This window comes from Bubalus bubalis, chromosome 9 (assembly GCF_019923935.1).
Source record: "Bubalus bubalis isolate 160015118507 breed Murrah chromosome 9, NDDB_SH_1, whole genome shotgun sequence".
Classification (NCBI taxonomy): Eukaryota; Metazoa; Chordata; class Mammalia; order Artiodactyla; family Bovidae; genus Bubalus; species Bubalus bubalis.
This window is the reverse complement of record NC_059165.1, coordinates 67,198,742-67,217,472: the sequence shown is the minus strand read 5'-3', so window position 1 is coordinate 67,217,472 and position 18,731 is coordinate 67,198,742. Positions and strand designations below refer to the sequence as shown.

General features: G+C 58.9%; 2 protein-coding genes and 1 long non-coding RNA gene across 6 annotated transcripts in view; 2 read left to right on the top strand and 1 right to left on the bottom strand.

The window, feature by feature from the left end:
• The first annotated feature begins 1,995 nt into the window (after positions 1-1,995).
• RPS15 (ribosomal protein S15) lies at positions 1,996-3,832 on the top strand. Its single transcript, XM_006050525.4, has 4 exons — positions 1,996-2,128; positions 2,510-2,595; positions 3,371-3,605; positions 3,687-3,832. Exons 1-4 carry the CDS (start codon positions 2,126-2,128, stop codon positions 3,798-3,800), a joined length of 438 nt encoding a protein of 145 aa, XP_006050587.1. The 5' UTR covers positions 1,996-2,125; the 3' UTR covers positions 3,801-3,832.
• Positions 3,833-7,386: 3,554 nt separating this feature from the next.
• The window catches only part of APC2 (APC regulator of WNT signaling pathway 2), a 24,173-nt gene continuing 12,828 nt past the window's right edge, over positions 7,387-18,731 (top strand). Inside the window, exons 1-10 of one of the 4 annotated variants that reach the window (XM_045166819.1) lie at positions 7,387-7,592; positions 14,224-14,382; positions 14,533-14,623; positions 14,715-14,895; positions 15,706-15,814; positions 15,938-16,054; positions 16,640-16,717; positions 16,873-16,971; positions 17,459-17,849; positions 18,635-18,730. In XM_045166819.1, coding sequence (XP_045022754.1) covers positions 7,419-7,592; positions 14,224-14,382; positions 14,533-14,623; positions 14,715-14,895; positions 15,706-15,814; positions 15,938-16,054; positions 16,640-16,717; positions 16,873-16,971; positions 17,459-17,849; positions 18,635-18,730 — 1,495 coding nt within the window. In that variant the 5' untranslated portion in view covers positions 7,387-7,418. Of the gene's footprint in view, positions 7,593-9,972; positions 11,304-13,058; positions 13,399-14,223; positions 14,383-14,532; positions 14,624-14,714; positions 14,896-15,705; positions 15,815-15,937; positions 16,055-16,639; positions 16,718-16,872; positions 16,972-17,458; positions 17,850-18,634; position 18,731 lie in introns of those variants that run through there. The other 3 variants (XM_045166820.1, XM_045166821.1, XM_045166823.1) reach the window with 3 other exon arrangements.
• LOC123335213 lies at positions 11,639-15,183 on the bottom strand. The gene is made up of 3 exons (XR_006553612.2): positions 15,007-15,183; positions 14,552-14,655; positions 11,639-11,752 (listed from the first exon to the last, which is right to left on the bottom strand). It is a non-coding gene; the product is annotated as an uncharacterized LOC123335213 (long non-coding RNA).

Below are 18,731 nucleotides of genomic sequence, written 5' to 3'. Positions count from 1 at the left end.
TGCCATGTGAAAGGATGGGGCTGTCACTTCACTGGAAAAATCACAAGCAAGATTTTAGGGGAAAAGTGATTTGAAAATGTCTGGATGGCTCCAGTGTCCTGGACTGGAGATAATGTAATGAACTCAAATAGCCAGAAAGCCCTACCCCAACCAACAGACCAGCTCAGAGAGCCGGGGAGAAAGGCACCTTCTCCCCTAGACCCAAAATGCCCCTCGTCCTGTCCCTTCTACATGTCACATCTCTTTTAGTCCTCAGACTACTGCTTTCTTTTGCATTAAATGAATATTTTCTAGTGTAATATTTTAATTCAATGATTTTTTTTCATTGTAGTTTTTGAGGTTTTTAGAGTACCATATGCACCTGTTTGGTTGCTTTTTATTGTGACAAAATTTAAGATTGGTCATTTTTAACCATTTCTAAGTACACACAGCTCGGTGGCATTAAGCACCCAGTTACGTTGTGCAGCCATCCCCACCATAATCTCTAGAACTTCCTCATCTTCCCAAACTGAAATCTCACTCACCCTCCTCCAGCCCCAGCCCCCCACGATCTACCTTCTGTCTATGGGTCTGAGTCCTCTAGGGACCTCTTCTGAGTGAAGTAGTGCAGTATTTGTCCTGTGTTCAGGTTCTCACACTGATACCTTCCAGGTCCATCCATGTTGTAGCAGGTGTCAAAATATCCTTCCTTTTCAAGGCTGGATAATATTTCACTGTGAACGAACCACATTGTTTATCCATCATTCATGGATAGGCACCAGTTGTTTCCACCTCTTGTCAATCATGCTGCTGTGAACAGGCATGTGCAAATCTGAGTCCCTGCTTTCAGTTTCTCGGGGTATGTACCCAGGAGTGGAATTGCTGACATCATGGAACCACATACATCTTAGTGTACCAGAATTACCTTCGGATGGACACTGTTCCACTGAATATTGACAAAGTACGCCTGGCGTGTTGTGGTTCATGGGGTCACAGAGTCGGACACAACTGAGCGACTAAACTGAACCCCTATATAGTTCTTGTCTCTTGTCCTGTTCTTGGTATTGTTGACCCCTCTACGTGTTGCAAACCTAACAGTGCAGTGTTACAGTTGTTACTTTATATAATTCTGTCTGTTAAAGGCTTGCAGGTCCTTATCAGGGATGCCATTTCTAACCATCTGTGCAAAGCCAGTGTCCCACCCTCTTGGCTCAGATATCTGTATGACCTTGTCCCTTACAGGTCTGCCTCGACCGTGCTCCCTATGGAGCCAGCCAGAACCCCAGACAGCGCCTCCTGCAAACAGGCACTCCGTAAACACTTTTTAACATGGGTTTTATTATAGAGGTTATGCAGCAACAATATGAGTTTTCAAAATGGGCAGTGATGAGTCACACGTGCCCAAGTTGAAGAATGGGCTCCCATATACTAGGCAGCCAGCTCCAGCCTGGGGGTTCCAGCAGTGGAGGGCAGCTGTTGTTCAGTCACTCGATTGTGTCCGACTCTGCAAACCCATAGACTGCAGCACGCCTGGCTTCCCTGTCCTTCACTATCTTGTGAGTTTGTTCAAATTCGTGTCCATTGAGTTGGTGGTACTATCCAATCATCGCCTCCTCTGTTGCCCGCTTCTCCTGCCCGCAATCTTTCCCAGGATCCTGATGCTTTTCCAAGGAGTGGGCTCTTCGCATCAGATAGCCAAAGTACTGGAGTTTCAGCTTCAGCATCAGTCCTTCCAATTCAGGGTTGATTTCTTTAGGATTGACTGGTTTGATCTCCTTGCTGTTCAAGGGACTCTCAAGAGTGTTTGTTCTTCAGCACCACAATTCGAAAGCATCAATTCTCTGGCGGTAAGCCTTCTTTATGGTCCAACTCGCACATCCGTACATGACTACTGGAAAAACCATAGCTGTGATTATACACATCTTTGTCTCTGCTTTTTAATTCGAGGTCCAGGTTTGTCATGGCGGCGGGGCTCTTTTATTCTTCGGAGACAGAGTTCGGACCTCCGGACAGCAGACGGCGCGCGTCCTCTGTTGGGAAAGCGGAAGCGGAAGCGCCTGCGCGCGCAGGCCGGGGGCGGGGCATTGATACCCCGCGATAACTGCGCTGGCGCAGAACGAAAGATCCTTTCTGAAGAACCGGCAAGATGGTGAGTGTTACATCCTCCTTGTATGTTCCGGGTTCATCCGGTACCATCCGAGCTCTGGCCCACAGCGGAGGCCGAGGTCAAGCCGCGAGGCTGCGGCCCTCTCCTGCAGGCCTCTGGAACTGCCGGATATGGGGGTGTGGGGCGGGCTTGCTGGTTGTCAGGATGACTCGGGGCAGGGAAGGCCTGTGTCTGCCCGCTTGTCCCAGCCGAGCCCCCGTAGCCGCGCGGGCCGCCCTGGACCGGCGAGGTGGTGCGTGCCCACGGGCTCCCATACCGGCAGCGCCGCGCGGTTTTTGGCGGGAGCCGCGGGCCCATTGACCTCGCCGTGGGGACTGGGGGTGGATCTCGGGGACCCGCTCACCCCCGGCCCGGCCCGCGCAGGCGGAAGTGGAACAGAAGAAGAAGCGGACCTTCCGCAAGTTCACCTACCGCGGCGTAGACCTCGACCAGCTACTGGACATGTCCTAGTAAGTGGCGGCAGGGTAGGGGTTTGGCGGCTGGAGGGGTCCCCAGGGTGGACTGAGGGCTGCAGCTTGGCCTGCGGCCGTAGACCGTGTGTAGGCGAGAGGGCGGGGCTGCGTGCGGATAAAAAGGAGTCCTTGAGGATTGAACTGAACAGGCTTTCCACGAGTCTCTCTTGGACGTTTTGGCGTCCACTCGGACACGTAAAGGGCGCTCTAGACCGCGAGCCTTACAAGATAGGGCAGCCGCGACTGGGATTTGGCACGTGGGCAGGAGTTTGGCGACCCTTGCTCTAAGGTTTGGCCGGAGCTGGAAACATCTAGGTAGGGTGGGTGCGAAGCCCGGGCCCCGGATGGGAAGGGAGGCTCGTGACGCCAGGGACGCCCTTTCTCCTAGAGGTATGCGCAGTCTGGGGCGGAGGGGCCGGCTTCCTAGGGGGCACAACATAGGGTCCTCATCGGCCGGGGGCTTCTCAGGGTGGCCCCACTGCTCGGTTCTTGAGGCAAGCAGAGCAGAGCAGGGTGTCCGCGACTTTGCAACTCCCCAAGTCACCTGTTTTCCCGGCTCGGCTTCCTCGTTTGTAGATAGCGGAGCAGGGATTCTCGAACTGGAGAGCCTCTCCCACGCGAACGTTCGGAGCGGGTACTGTGGGCCCTGGCCGGGCGGGGAACGTTGCTCTCGTGAGGAGCTCTCGGAGCTCCTCGTGAAGCAGGAGTGTTCCTGGTGGGCTGTGGGGCTCGGCTGGGGCTCAGACCGCCCACTCTGTGCCCTCGCCCGCAGTGAGCAACTGATGCAGCTATACAGCGCGCGCCAGCGACGGCGGCTGAATCGCGGCCTGCGGAGGAAGCAGCACTCGCTGCTGAAGCGGCTGCGCAAGGCCAAGAAAGATGCGCCGCCCATGGAGAAGCCCGAGGTGGTGAAGACGCACCTGCGCGACATGATCATTCTGCCCGAGATGGTGGGCAGCATGGTTGGCGTCTACAACGGCAAGACCTTCAACCAGGTGGAAATCAAGGTGCGTGTGGGATGAGCTGGGCCCGAGGGTGGGGCCCTGCCACCGTGCCTCCGCTGACTATCCCCCACCCTTCCTCTGCAGCCTGAGATGATCGGCCACTACCTAGGCGAGTTCTCCATCACTTACAAGCCCGTGAAGCATGGCCGGCCCGGTATCGGGGCCACCCATTCCTCCCGCTTCATCCCCCTCAAGTAACCTGCTGGCCAATAAAAGCAGAGATTTCTCTAGTCCTGCGTGCGACCTGTTTTTACTTCCCGTGGGTGCTGTGACCCATCAAGGCTCCCAGGAATGGGGCTGGGCATGATCATAAAATCTGGAGGCTAAGGTGAAAAACGGGCAACAGCCAGGCAGCATGCGACCTGGGCTTTCCTACTGTAGACACATCTGGTCTCAGGTAGGTTGAGGCTAGAGATCAGGCATACTGGGTTCTGTGACAAGTCCTGGGATGTCCAGGGACCTGTTCTGCCTTCCCTATGCCTCAGCCACTCCTGGACTGAAAGCAGCATTTCCCCTTCTGCCTGAGTTGCCCCAGTGGGCCCACCTGCAGACAGTGACCCTCCCTCCCCCCTGCTCCAGCTTCTCACACCTTGCCCACGGTTCCTCAGTGCCCTGGGTAGTCAACCATGCTGCCCATGTCTGTCCCTCTTCTTGGATTCCCTTGTGCTCCTGATCAGCTTCTAAAGATCTTCCAAAGTAACTCCAGGGCCCAACCCTTGCATTGAGCTTCCTGGGGTGTTGTGTGGGTGGGATCACCCCCATCTACCATGTTCCCTAAAGTGTTCCTGTCAGGTGTTACTTCCCTCACGATGGCAAAGATGGCAGGTGCATCGGTGAATAGACAGTGTGGGTAACTGTCCAGGGAGCAGTAAGGCCCTAAGGGGTCTGTAACTGGCAGGATGGGGGAGAACGTGGACAGGATTCCCAGGTTGGAGCCAGAGCTGGTGGAAGGTGAACACAGGGGTGTGTCTTGCAGATACTGAGGTGGCCTTGAGACATCCAGGTGTGCTTGGGTTTGGTATGTGAGTGATGGCCGGAGTCTGGGTGTGGAGATAGAGCACACAGGTGCCTCCCTCTCCCCACAGTGGCCGCTGCTCTGAGCTCATTGATCTCTGTTTTAACACAATTTGTTCTTACCGTTAACGTCTGGGGGTGGGGTTGGCACAGCATTGTGCGAGCCTAGTTCCCCAACCAGGGATCTAACCTGCTCTCCCTGCAGTGGGAATGTGGACTGAACCACATGACTGCCACGGAAGTCCCCATACTGTTGATACCTTGATCTGGAGTTTAGTTGAACAGAAAGCACGGGTCACTGTTTATAACCTATCACAGAGAAGGCCGGAGACAGTGTGACGGCACTGAGACTAGGCTGTCGGCAGTTTGTCTAGTAGTGTCCCTGATTCACAGGGTGCTCCTATAACCCGCTAGGGAAAGGGGCAACCTGGAAGGAACAAGGCTGATAGAAGTAAGCAATGTCAAAATGCTGCTGGACCTCCAGTCCATGCCCCCATCCCACCCAAGCTCCTGCTGGCTGAGTGGGGACCAGCGGGCCTGACCTAAACTTGGCTGGAGGGAAGGGTGAGGGGAACGGACACCTGGGTGGTGGTAGTGAGGAGCAGTGAGGCTGCCCACTAGTTCATGGGGTAGAACACTCTGGATGGCCTCCTGCACCCAGTCAGGCTTCAAAGGGACCAACTAGAAACTTGTGCCCATCATGTGAGGCTTGGGTGTCAGGTGAGATTGTTAACTGTCTACTTATGGGCTATACGGGCCAAGTTCACTTCCGGCTCCTCTGTCCATCAGATTTTCCAGGCAAGGATACTAGAGTGGATTGCCATTTCCTTCTCCAGGGGCTCCTCCCAACCCTGGGATTGAACCTGGGTCTCCTGCACTACAGGCAGATTTTTTACCGACTGAGCTACAAGGGAAGCCCCATATAGAGGGGTACCTTAGAGCAAATTTGCCCCTTTTTGGAGAGGAGTTTTTTGACCCTGAACTTGTACAAGTACAGTTTTGGAGCCTCCAGGCCCCTGCAGGTGCAAAATGCGGGTACCAAGACTGTGAGCCCCTCCACCCTGCTGGGTGAAGAGGCCCTGGTAGAAGTGGTGATGGGTGTGGTGTCGGGGTGGGCGAGCATTGCCATCTGGCTTTGTAAATAACAACTACACGTGTGATAGGGGACAATGCAGATTAGTACCGCAAGGGGAACACCTTTTCCTACGCGGCTAGTGGTGCGCGCAGCAGCAGCCAGGTGGCGCCCTACTCCGGGAGAACTTCTGGAGGTCCAGGGGGCGGGGCAGGAGTCCTTGTAGACTCGGATGGCCTCTCTCCGGTCCGCTGGCTCAGGCCACGCCACGCTCGTGGTTTGTCCCGTCTCCTGAACATATCCTATTGGTTCCGTACCCCAACCCTGCGGGCCATCTGCACCATCTCAAAGGCGGTTCCGTCGCTCGACCCTCGGCTCCCTGTCGGTCAGAGTCAGCTGCCTTCAGAACTGCTTCCCCAGCGCCCCACTGCTACTACCCTGGCCGTCAACCTAAATGCGTATCATCCTCCTGGAACCTCCCCAGGTTCCAGAAGAATGCCTAGGGTCCTCCGTGGTCCATGAAGTCCCTCTTCCCCGCTGCTCCTCATCCTCTCCTGACTAGCTCCCCTCTCCCAGCCTTCCCGCGGGCTCCGCTCTCCGCCCGACGCCCTTCCTGCAGATTCCCAGCACCTGCTTAATGAGGCCAGCCCTCAGCATCCTGGCCACAGCAGCGCCCCTTACTCTACTTCCAGGAGTACACTAGGACCGATTGTTCTCTACTTGCCAAAACTTAACAGAGCTCGCGATAACGTCCCCTCCACCACCCTCACCATTCTCCCTTCTCCACCATCCTTCCCCAACTTCCACTTATCTGGTACCCCCGCAGTCCTCCGTCTCCCAGCGCCACTCATGGCCGTTTTACCTGAAGACACCAGAGGGCGCCTATGAGCCGCGGGCAGGGGCGCGTCCCTGCTCTGACCACTGCCCTGGGGGCTTGCGCGGCCTCACCCGCCCCTCCCCCTCATCCCCCTCAGCTCCAGCTCCCTCTCTTTGTTTTGGTTGTTCCACCTGCCCGGATGCTTACCCTTTGGGTCTCCACTCAAGTGCACTTTCTAGCAGCCCCTCAGCTCCCGGGCTGTTTCCTCCTTGGCACCCTCCTCTACCAACATGTTCTCTTGTTGACTGTCGGCCCCTCTCCACCCAGTGTCAGCTTCCCACAGACGGGTTTTCACTGCTTTGTTTCATGCACAGGGCCTAGCACACAGTAGGTGCTTAATAAGTATTTGGTGAATTACTGAAACCTTGTTTACTTGTGGTGTCGTCACACCAGTTCCCCACCCCGCCCCGGCCCTTGCCCAGCGTCCAACTCAGACCTCGCAGCCAATGTTTGCTGAATGACTAATGAACGGAACGCGCGGCCCGGCCTCTGCGGGGACACCTTCCAAGCGAAGGGAGGCACCAACCCCGTGCGTACGAGATCTCCATCCGTGAGACCACTCCTACCCCCGGCCCACTTCCCAACGCCGGACTTCCTCCGCAGCTCCCGCGAGAGCTCCTCCCCCAACTCGCCCCCCCGGAGCCCCTCCCGACCTCTAGGGTTCCCCAACCCCGTCAGACCCCCGCCCCTCCCCCCTCCTCCGCTCACGCTGGTCCCCGCCCCCACCTCCCTCCCTCCGGATCTCACACCACCCCTCCCAAGTCCTCAGCCCTCGAGACCCCCGCAGCCCGCGCGAGTCCTCCAGGCCTCCCCTCTTTAGCTCCCTCGGCTTTAGAGACCCCCTCCTGCCTGGATGTGTGACCCCGCTCCGCCCCTTGCTCCGCGCAGGCGCAGACGCCCTGGTCCGCTCCTCCCACCCCACCCCCAGCGGTCGAGGGGCGGGGCGCGGGCTGGTGGAGGTGGCCACAGCTCCATGGGGCTCCTGGGGCTGCTGAGCCTGCTGCACTCGGCCTTCTTTGGGGACCAGGTAGGCCGCGGGGGTCCAGGTCTAATGGGTGGGGTCTGGCCGTGGGCGCGGCTGGGGCGCGTAGAGCCGCAGCCGGGAATGCAGTGAGGACCGTGAGGACTGTGGTCGTGGCATCAGGAGGCGCCGGGGCACGCGCAGTGAATCTTCGCGGGTCTGGGGTCTTGCGCGATCGCTGTGGAGACCGTTGCCAGGGAAACCGCCTCAGGTCGTTCGCAGGGCTAGGAGCCCCTCCCCCGCGCCGCAGTCAACCTCCCCCCACTCCCGGGTTTGCGCAAGCGCGGTCACTCGTGCCCAGCCTAAAGCCTCTAAGAAAGACTCCCTCCAGACCCCTCCTCATCGAGCGGACCAGGAGACTGGAGGGAGAGGGAGGCTGCGGCGGGGGCGAGCTGTGCCGAAGCTCGTCTAGCACAGGCGGGTAGAGGGACATGCCACGCCCCGTGCCTTTCCAGGCCTCAGTTTCCCCCTCTGGACGCCGAGCGTATGACTAACTAACATCACCCACGCTGATGTTAATACTAATGTCCATCCCACCGGGCCCGAGCGCTTTGCTACCTCTGACATCCGAATCCTGGAGCCATCATCCCCTCCTTAGGAGGAAACTGAGGCTGGGGGATGCAGCGGGGAGCCCGCAAGGTCATGCCTAGAGCTGGGCTGGAGCCTGAGCCCGGAGCGGATACGCCCGCATGTGACACAGCCAGGAGGCCGGCGGGAGCTATCCATGGTGCTGACGGGCCGCGCGCCCGGCCCCTCCACTCCCGGGAAACTGAGGCCCAGAACCACGGTCAGGCGACCGGGATTCGGGGACGCGGCCTGGCCCGGCCGGCTCCACCCCTCTCCCACCTCCAGTGGCATTTTCTCCTCACTTGTCAGGGCCCTGTTCAGTCACCCAGCCTGAGCCCATCTCTGTGGTCTCATGACCATCTGGTGTCTTCCTGTTCCCATGCCCCCATGATCCAGCTCCTAGTCGGGGGCCGCTTCTGGTTCCGTCTCCAGCCCCTGACACAGCTGAGGCTCAGTAGGGGAGGGCAGAGAATCAAAGGGGCAGAGATGCTCGAGGTCAGGCTCAGAAGGCCCAAGAGTGAATGGACCAAGTGCTGGGGTGGGGGTGGGGAGAAGACAGCCCTGTGCACTAGGAGGTGCAGATGATAGCAGGGATGGAGACTGGGAGGGGACCCCCCGCAGACCTGGGCACTGCTTCTCAGCACCTCCCAAGACTGAGCCTGGGGTTCTGGGAGCCTCTGAGGGTTACGAAGGCTCCTGTGGTTATAGAATTTCCAGTGATGCCACATTCTGGCTGTGCCTCAGAGATTTACAGGGTCAAGTCTTGGGCGATGTCAGGGACATGATGTTCCAGAGGCTTGGGGACAAGGGCATTTTGCCTTGGGGTCTCAGCCCTCAATACTTCGGCCACCTGATGCAGAGAGCTGACTCACTGGCAAAGACCCTGATGCTTTGGAAGTTTGATGGCAAAATGAAAAGGGGGAGGCAGAGGATGAGATGGCTGGAGGGCATCACTGAGTCAATGGACATAAGTTTGAACAAACTCCAGGAGACAGGGAAGGACAGGGAAGTCTGGCGTGCTGCAGTCCATGGGGTCGCAAAGAGGCAGACATGACTTAGTAACTGAACAACAATCTAGCCCTCATGTGCTCTAGCCTTCCAGGTCAAAGACACACCCAGAGTGGTGAGAAATGCCCAGGGAGGATCTACTGGGACTCCTGCATGAATTTAGGCAACCTGCTCCCTGCCCTGAGCCTCAGTTTGCCCCGTGTATGAAGATAGGACTAGTCACTGGACCCTCCAAGTCCCTGCCAGCTCTAATGTTCTGGCTGAGGACAGTGCTATCTGAAACTGGGTGGGGGAGCTAAGACTTCATCCCATGGGGGTGGGGGCAGTGATTCTCCAACCCACCTCCCAGTGAACAAAGTGAGAAACTGAGGCCAGAGAGAGACGTGCCCAAGGTTGTACAGGGGAGTCAAGGTGGAGCTGAAGCCGAGGCCCTGGGCTCTGTTCTCTCCCCACCCTAACTCAGCCCCAGGACTCCTCTATAGGGACTGCCCTTGCTCTAAAGGCCTCATCATTTTCCTGGTCCAGCCCCACCACCCTCTGTCCTCTGTGGCCCCACCAGAAGCCTGTATGCCTCGAGTGGGCTTTGATCTTCTCTGGTTCCAGGCATCGGACCTGCTGTTTCCTCAGCCTGGAAGACTTTTCCCTTCCTTGATCCCATGCCCAATTCTGATTCATTCTGAAGGGGCCCAGCACCCATGTCCTCTTCTCAGTGCAGCCTTCCCAGCCTCTGGAAGGACTTCTTCTGCCCGCTGCACCCCCCTTTGAGCCCTGTAGGCTGGGGACAGCAATGTTCAGCTCTAGAGCCTCTGGGACAGTCAAGGTCTGTGTCCTCTCAGGGCCCTCAGCATTGTCGTCCCAGGATGGGGCACACGGGGCCTCCTGCAACTCACCCAACAGGAAACAACGTGGTCCTTGTGTCCTTGGCTGCCCCTCCTGTCCCGGCCTTCCTCGCACCAGCCCTTGCAAGGGCTGCAGCCACCTTCCCATTTTACAGAGAGAAATGGGAGGGTCTCCAGGTGAATGATGGTTTGCTCTGGTCCCCCAGCCAGAAGACGTAGGCAGGTCCTAAAGCTGTGTCTTGTGGCCCTAGTGCTTCCTTCATACCTTTGGGCACCAGGCAGCCTGAGCCGCAGCTACAGATTCGGCTTCTGGGTATCAAACCCTCAAGTGGCCCCCAGGGACTCATTGAGGATCTGATACAGCTGGGGATGGGTACTTTGGGGACCCCAGACCTACCCCTCCTCTGGCTTCCCTTATGCAAGGCTGAATTGTGGATTCCACCTGGGACAGAGTCAGAGAGATTCAGAGAAAGCCAGGGATAGAGGAATGTGGGGAGGGACATGGAGTCACGGAGGCGCTGACACACTCTGGCAAGGAAGCGGGGGGAAATGCAGGGTCCCAGGTGCATGCCTGCCCATCCCCCAGCTCACCTCCCTATGCTAGTCAGGACCCTGGAGACCCTCCAGCTGTGTCCCCAGCCCTGGCCTGCCCTGACCCATCGGAACAAGGCCAGGCTGGATCCGTGGGGAAGGGCTTCCTGCCCCACCGTCCCTGGGCTGCCCTCCCTCCACCCTGAGATTCTGATGTAACACCCAGGACTGGATGCTTTACTCTCAGATTCTTCAGATTCAGCCACTTCTAAGAGCAGGTTCTAAGAGGCCATTTCACCCCGAAATGGAGAGGAGGACAAGAGGTCATGGTCATTGGGGCGTTCCCTTTCCTTAGAGGGGTTCACCCACACACATACACACACCCCCTGAACCCTAGCGAAGGCCCGACACCCCGCTGCCAGAGGCGGTCCCCGCCCCGGGCCGCCATTGGCTGTTGCCATGGCACCAGCCATCTTCCCGAGCCGTCATTGGCCGCCGCGCCTGCATCCATCCCGCATCCTCCCCCGCTCGCGGTGGTCTCGCCCAGAGCCCTGAGCGGCGGCGCAGCCTGGCGAGGCCCAGACCGGGCTTTGTCCGCCCTGGAGCCCCCTGCCAGACCCGCCGAAATCCCGGAGCCCTGGAGCCTGGGCCCCGCGGCCGCCCCAGCCCTGGAAGACTGGGAGCTTGAGAGGGGCTGGCGTAGCTGCGCGGAGGGAGGAAGACCCAAGCTCACAGCACCGCACCGCAGCCAGCCCAACCCCAATGAAATAGAGTAAGCGGACGCCTTCCTTGGGTGGAGGGCAGGGAGGGCAGCCTTCGCCTCGCCAGGAGTCTCCATCCTTTTCTCTCTGCCTTGCTTGTAAATACACAATGTGGAGACTCCATTTCTTCAGGGTGGAGCCAGAGGAGAAACTGTGTCCCAGGGAGCTGGACGTCTGCGTCGCTGCAGCTGGTCCCATGCAAACACCCACTCACAGGTTTCAACACCCAGGCCTCCCAGAGCCTGCGGGCTGGCCAGTGTGCCTAGGGGGATGCTGCTGCGTCCCTCTGGGTGTCAGCTGAATCAGAGGAAATGCGGCCCCTTGCTGCTCATTCAGACAACCCCCCCCCCCCCCCCCCAGCTGTAGGTCCTTTCTTATTGGTGATGGAGATGTCTGATGCAGTTCCGCGAGGCAGCCTGGGATGAAGGGCAGGCAGGAGGGCTTCCAGGAGGAGGCTGCACTGTGAGGGATGGCAGGAGTCAGGAGAGGTGTTCTGGGCAGGAGAACTGCATGTGTCAAGGCCTGGGGTGGGGGGAGAAAGAGCTGCCAGTGGCAGTGACGTGGGGCCTCTATAAAGGAGTCATAGCGTATGCTGAAGGCCCCAGGGAGCCCTGGAGGCATTGGCGCAGGGGAGAAATGGAGTCCAGCCTGTGATTTTCCAAGTTCCCTCTGACTGTGAAAAGTGGATCGTGGGAGGCCAGGAGGGGCTGGTGAGGCTGCCCTGAGAGGGTCCCTCCAGGGCAGAGCTTGAGGTGGGTGATGGGAGTGTGGGGTTAGAGACCCAGGTTGGAATGAGAGGGGGGAGCCCGGGGGGTGGCCCAGCTGCCAAGTTCAGTCTGATGGGGACACAGCATTAACTACTGGGTGTGAGGGGGGTGAAAGGTCTGAAGTTCCACTGGGCCATTCCAGAAGAGCTCATGAGGGCAGCCTGGGGAGGGGGCTGCAAGCAGGGCCTGGGTTTGGGGAATGGGAGGATTATGCCTGGGACTACTGCTCCCCCCTGGGTGGGCACGTGTGGTGGCCTCTGCCAGGACACAGGGCCCCCGCTGGACCCCAGGGGTCTCACTGCAACTCCAGTCCATCCTGATGCCCAGCTGGGGCCCCTGGCTGAGTCATAGGCAGGAATCAGTACTTCGATGGAAGGGGAGGCTGTGGTCTTCGGGCACCAGTCTCCCCCACCTGGCATGCTGTCTCCTGTAGGACTGTCCTGTCTGCCTGTCACTTGTGGTTTGCTCCATGACAGCCATCCCACCTGGCCCTCTAGTATCCCACAAGACAGGCCTGGCAGATCGAGTTCTCTCCATTTGTCAGATGTGCAAACTGAGGCCTGCAGAGAGGGCGGGGCTGGTATACCTCCAGCACTGCCTGGACTTGTGAGCACTTGCAGGGCAGTGTCTGAGTTCCATGCATGCCTGGTGCATCCCCCTTGGCTCAGCTTCTCTCTCTGGGAACAGTCTAAGGGTGGTCACTGAGACTCTAGGCTCAGGACTGTGACAAGGTGTCAGATGACAGAGCCAGGCATGCAGTAGATCCTCTGAGTGATTAGAAAGGACTGACTCCATGTCATGCCTGGGGCCAAGCCCCTGCACCGCTACTCCAGGCTCAGCTGTGCCCTTGGGATCCCTAGGGTGAGGGGGTCTCCTTGGTGAGGGAGAGAGAGGAGAATGAGTGAAAAAGCGAATGAATGGGTGCGGCCAGGTGGGGGAGGGGGAGGGGAGAGAGCAGGTGCGCCGCCCCCCCTGCCGTGGGCAGGGGTGGCTGACTGATTGACTTGGGGAGGGGCTCCTAGGGAGGAGGTGGCAGAGGAGATGGGCTGCCATTGGTGTGCCTCAGACAAAGGCGGAGGGAGGGGGCATGGGCTGATGGGAAGGGAACAAAGAGGGAAGGGGGGCTGGTGGTGGGATTGCACCGTCAGGAGGGCCAAGCTGAGGGAGGAGGCACTGGCCAGCTGGACAGACAGAGGAGGTTGGGCCGAGTGAGGAAGGACAGCCAGACACACAAAGAAGCAAGCACCGGTGGCCATGTGCTGGGGATGGGGCAGGAGGCCCCTGGGGCCAGAGGGGCTAGCAGTGGGCTGACCGGAGGGGCACCGGGCCCAGCAGGGAGGTACTCTGGATCCAACCGCTGCTTGAATGGGTGTGGGGGCTGCAGGTGTCCAAGTTCCAGACCCCTAGGTGACCCCCGTGGTTCTGGGTCTCTCTAACTGTACAGTTGCCAGGGCTCCACCATCAGCTTGTCCACCACTTTCTTAGAACCTTCATGGCATTCTTATTGTCCATCATCTGGACCAGCTGGCAGTCTGTCCACCCAGCCTCTGGGCAGTTGTGCTCATTCAGGAGAGGGTCTTGGTTTATCATCTGTCTGTCTGTCTGTCTCTGGCTGTGTGTCTGTGAGCCTGGTGGCACTGGGCTGGAAAGCCCACCTGCAAGTTTAAATTGTCAGATTGGGGACTACCTCAGTGGTCCAGGGGTTGAGACATATGGCCTTGAATGCAGGGGGTGTGGGTTCAATCCCCAGTTGAGAAACTAAGGTCCCACGTGTCATGGATGTGGCCAAAAATTAATAATAATAATAAAATTAAATTGTCAGGCCATCTGTCTGTCTAGTTGGCTGTCCGTTTGTGTGTCCAGAAGCCCCCACAGTGAGGGCCAGCATCTGTCTGTGTGTCTTGTCTATTGGTCACTTTGTCTGTCTGAAAACCTGTCCAATGGCTCTGTCCTTCTGTCTCCTGTTGTCCCTGCCTGCTTGTGTCTGTCACTCCATCTGCCAGGTGGTCTGTCCCCCAGACTCCCTGGGCCAGCACCATCCTGCCTGCAACATTCAGCTACCCTGCCTGAGACCCACCCAGGGCTGGGTGGGAGGGCCAGAACCTAGGTCAGAGGCTGCACCCTCCCCAGACCCTTGGATGATCCCTCTCTCCCGTGGCCCCAGGCACTGCAGGCGCTGAAGATGACGAGCTCAGTGGCAGCCTATGAGCAGCTGGTGCGGCAGGTGGAGGCCTTGAAGGCCGAGAACAGTCACCTGCGGCAGGAGCTTCGGGATAATTCAAGCCACCTGTCCAAGCTGGAGACAGAGACGTCGGGAATGAAGGTGTGAGGCGAGGCGAGGCAAGACGAGGCCTCAGCCTGCGGCGCAGGGACAAACAAGGCATGGGTGGGCAGGACGAGGGCATCTAACAGATGGCCAGACCCGGAGCTCCCAGGCCTCACCGACCGCTGTCTTTCCTGCCTCCATTTTCAGGTGGTCCTGCAGCACTTACAGGGCAAACTGGAGCAGGAGGCCCGTGTGTTGGTGTCCTCCGGGCAGACTGAGGTGCTGGAACAGCTGAAAGGTGAGGCACTGACCTGGGACTTCCTCTGAATACTGCAGGGAGGGGAGGAAGGGAGAGGTGCTTATCTTCACCTCTCTCCATGCCCACCCAGCCCTGCAGATGGACATCACCAGCCTGTATAACCTCAAGTTCCAGCCCCCAGCTCTGGCCCCTGAACCCACTACCCGGACCCCTGAGGGAAGCCCGGTGCACAGCTCTGGGCCCTCCAAGGAGAACTTTGGGGAGCTGAGCCGGGCCACCATTCGGCTCCTAGAGGAACTGGACCGGGAACGGTGAGATGGGGGGGATCTCCACCCACCTTGTGAGCCCTCCTGCCCCCACCCCACCCCACCCACTGTCCCCAGGGGGCTGGTACCTCAGCCCCCTTCCCTGGCCCAACTGACCTCAACCGGAGGACAAAGAGGAGGGGGGTGTTCCTGCTGAGGGGAAGACTCCTGGGAGACGTCCCCAGGGGTCCCGGACACACAGGCATTGCCAGGGACAGGGCTGTGTCCGGTGCCAGGGTTCAGAGTCAGGCCTGGAGCCAGGGGGACTCAAGGCAATCTTTATGGAGAAAGGGCTGCTGCCCAAGAAACCTGGGCCTGAGGCCAGGAGGAGGCAGGGTCTGGGTGCCTAGCTCAGCTGGGTCATGTAGGGTCAGGTAGAACAGCTCTGGAGCAGGCTGGAGTTAACTCTATGCTTTGCTGTCTGACCTCAAGCAGGAACCCTAGCCCCTGCTAGCCTCAGACTTCTGCCCTGTAGAATGGGAATAACAGTGTCTCTGCACAAGTCATGAAGAAGTCTGAGCCTCAAGTTTACCCTGTGTAGGCTAGAAGGCGATTATCCAGTATTGGAGAGGTGTTAACCTCCTCAGAGCCTTTCTCCGAGGATCACAGTCTACAAATGAGTTGCCTTTTTAACTTTCAATTAATTTCTGCACCCATCCCCATCCCAGTCCCGGGAGTGCTATGGGCACTGAGATTTTGCCACACTGACTTTTTTAACATGACACCCAAGAAGTAATCATTAATATCAGGGTAGACAGCACATAAGCCTCGGCTCCCGCCCTGAGAGCCTGCGCCCACCGACCTGCCCTTCCCCAGGTGTTTCCTGTTGAATGAGATTGAGAAGGAGGAAAAGGAGAAGCTCTGGTATTACTCGCAGTTGCAGGGGCTATCTAAGCGCTTGGATGAACTCCCGCACGTGGAGACGGTGAGCTCCCTGGGTTGCCCCGGGGTCGACAGGGCCCCGCCTATGGCGGGAGGCATAGAGCGGAGGTGGAGGCCTCTCCCTCCCCCGGGAGCCCCCTCACCGGGGCTCGTCCGCTCCTCCCAGCAGTTCTCAATGCAGATGGATCTGATCCGGCAGCAGCTGGAATTCGAGGCCCAACACATCCGCTCGCTGATGGAGGAGCGCTTCGGCACCTCGGACGAGATGGTGCAGCGGGCGCAGGTACGACGCGGGCGGGGCAGTGGGCGAATCAGAGCGCAGATCTTGTGGGAGGAGTCTGGGCTAGTGGGCGGGGTTATATACCTGCGGGCGAATCAGAGAGCAGAGGCTCCTGTGGGTGGGGCCTGTCGCAGGTGGCCGAGCCACAGCTAGAGCGGGTTGTGAACAGAGCCAGAGGGGGCTTAGGCCGGACCCAGCACAGAGGGCAGAGTCCCCGGCCGATGGGGACGGGGCCGACAGTGCGAGGAACTGAGTCTGAACAAGACTTGGGCGTTGCCAGTCAAATGGCGGGACCAAGTCAGAAAGTTGAGTGTGTCTGGTGGGCAGCTAGGGGTCTAAGTTTTGAGCGGGTCCAGAGTCCGGGGTTAAGGGTTGGACCTTGGGTGGGGCCAGGAAGTGAGTGGAGTCAAGTAACTGGGTGGGGTTTAGAGTGGGAGAGCCACATTAAGAAGAAGCCCAGGGTCAGAGCCCAGGGTGGGGCTTTGACAGTGGGTGGGACCGATTTGAGCTGAGGGTGGGGCCATATTGGGACGTGGGCGGAGTCGGGACGGGTCAGGATTTGCACAGCGTGCATTTTCTCCCACTCAGATCCGTGCTTCCCGCCTGGAGCAGATCGACAAGGAACTGCTGTCCGCGCAGGACCGAGTGCAGCAGACCGAGCCCCAGGTACCAGGGGGGCAGAGCTAGGGCCCTAGTGGATGATGACAGCCAAGGCATTAAGGGGACCCCCATGGCCCTGCCCCCACTACGTTGTCATGGCAGCCTGAGAGCTTTGTATGGTGCCCCTGGGCGGAAACTGCAGGCCTGGCGCTCTCCCACAGGCCTTGCTGGCAGTGAAGTCGATGCCCATGGACGAGGACGCTGAGAATGAGGTCCCCACGCACCCTGAGGATGGTGCCCCTCAGCCAGGCAACAGTAAGGTGAGGGGAGTCCAGGTCGGGGGATGCTCACAGGCGGGGTGGAGGGATGGCGGCGGCTTGGTTGGGATACATAATGAAGTGGGGCCTGCACCCCTACTGCATTTGAAGGCCCTTCCTCTCCAGGCGGCTATAAAGCTTATCCAGGTGTGGGAGGGTCGCCCTGAGTTGGAGTGCTTGGTGAGGCTGGGTTGTAGTCTGGAGCCTGGCGTGGGTGTAGCTACCTGTCCTGTAAATTTGGAGGGCATGCTAGACTTAAGAGTACCCGTGATACCTGTGGGGTGGGCCTTTGGCCCTCACGGACTGGGGGCGTCTCTGCAGTAGCATGTATGTGTGCTGTTCTCTGGGAGGATGCAGGGTGAGGGTCTTAGGGTGAGCGAGGGCTAACATGATGGGACTCCCTTGTTTAAGGGGAGTCCCCAGAAGCTGGGGGACTGTCCCTGGCTGGGGAGTGCAGGCTCCCCACCCTGACATCTCCTGCCTCTCACAGGTGGAGGTGGTCTTCTGGCTCCTGTCCATGCTGGCAACGCGGGACCAGGAGGACACGGCGCGGACGCTGCTCGCCATGTCCAGCTCACCCGAAAGCTGCGTGGCCATGCGCCGCTCAGGCTGTCTGCCGCTGCTGCTGCAGATCCTGCACGGCACTGAGGCCGGGGCTGGGGGTCGCAATGGGACCCCCGGGGCTCCGGGAGCCAAGGACGCGCGCATGCGTGCCAACGCAGCGCTGCACAATATTGTCTTCTCTCAGCCCGACCAGGGGCTGGCACGCAAGGAGATGCGCGTGTTACACGTGCTGGAGCAGATCCGCGCCTACTGCGAGACCTGCTGGGACTGGCTGCAGGCCCGGGATGGCGGGCCTGAGGGCGGTGGCACTGGTGCTGGTGAGTGTGCATCCTGGGCTCCCCGAGGGCAGGGCAGCACCCTGTGGTGTCAGGGGCCTCTGGCGTCTCCTGGGCACCTGCTTTGTGCCTGGTGCTGGCTGAGGTCTCATGGGAACCTGTGAAGATAGACTGGTGAAGGGACAACCAGGAACAACCCAGGCCGCGGGGTAGATATTCAAGAAACCATGGATTGTAGGCAACCCTCCAAACGTGAGTGCGGAGTTTGAGATTCCTAGCTTTGGTGGCGGAGAAGGCAATGGCACCCCACTCCAGTACTCTTGCCTGGAAAATCCCATGGATGGAGGAGCCTGGTGGGCTGCTGTCCATGGGGTCAGTGCTAAGAGTCGGACACGACTGAGCGACTTCACTTTCACTTTTCACTTTAATTCATTGGAGAAGGAAATGGCAATCCACTCCAGTGTTCTTGCCTGGAGAATCCCAGGGACAGGGGAGCCTGGTGGGCTACTGTCTATGGGGTCGCATAGAGTCGGACACGACTGAAGCAACTTAGCAGCAGCAGCAGCTTTTGTGGCTGATTGCAAAGTTAATATCCAATGCTGAGCACCAGGCTGAGTGAGGCAGGTCGCTCCTTGTTCACTTTAGAGGTTCTGTAAAGGAGGCCCCTCTGCTCCAGGAGTGACTCCCACAAGCCCAGCGCACAGCACTTTCAAAACCTCTGTGGTTTTGGCAGGCCTGCAGAGTGCAGACCACAGGGAGGGGCGGGGACCCACCAGGTCACATCTCCGGGAGTGGGAGGGCTCTGACCATGGTCTTCGTGCCCACAGCGCCAGTGCCCATCGAGCCACAGATCTGTCAGGCCACCTGTGCCGTGATGAAGCTGTCCTTCGACGAGGAATACCGCCGCGCTATGAATGAGCTGGG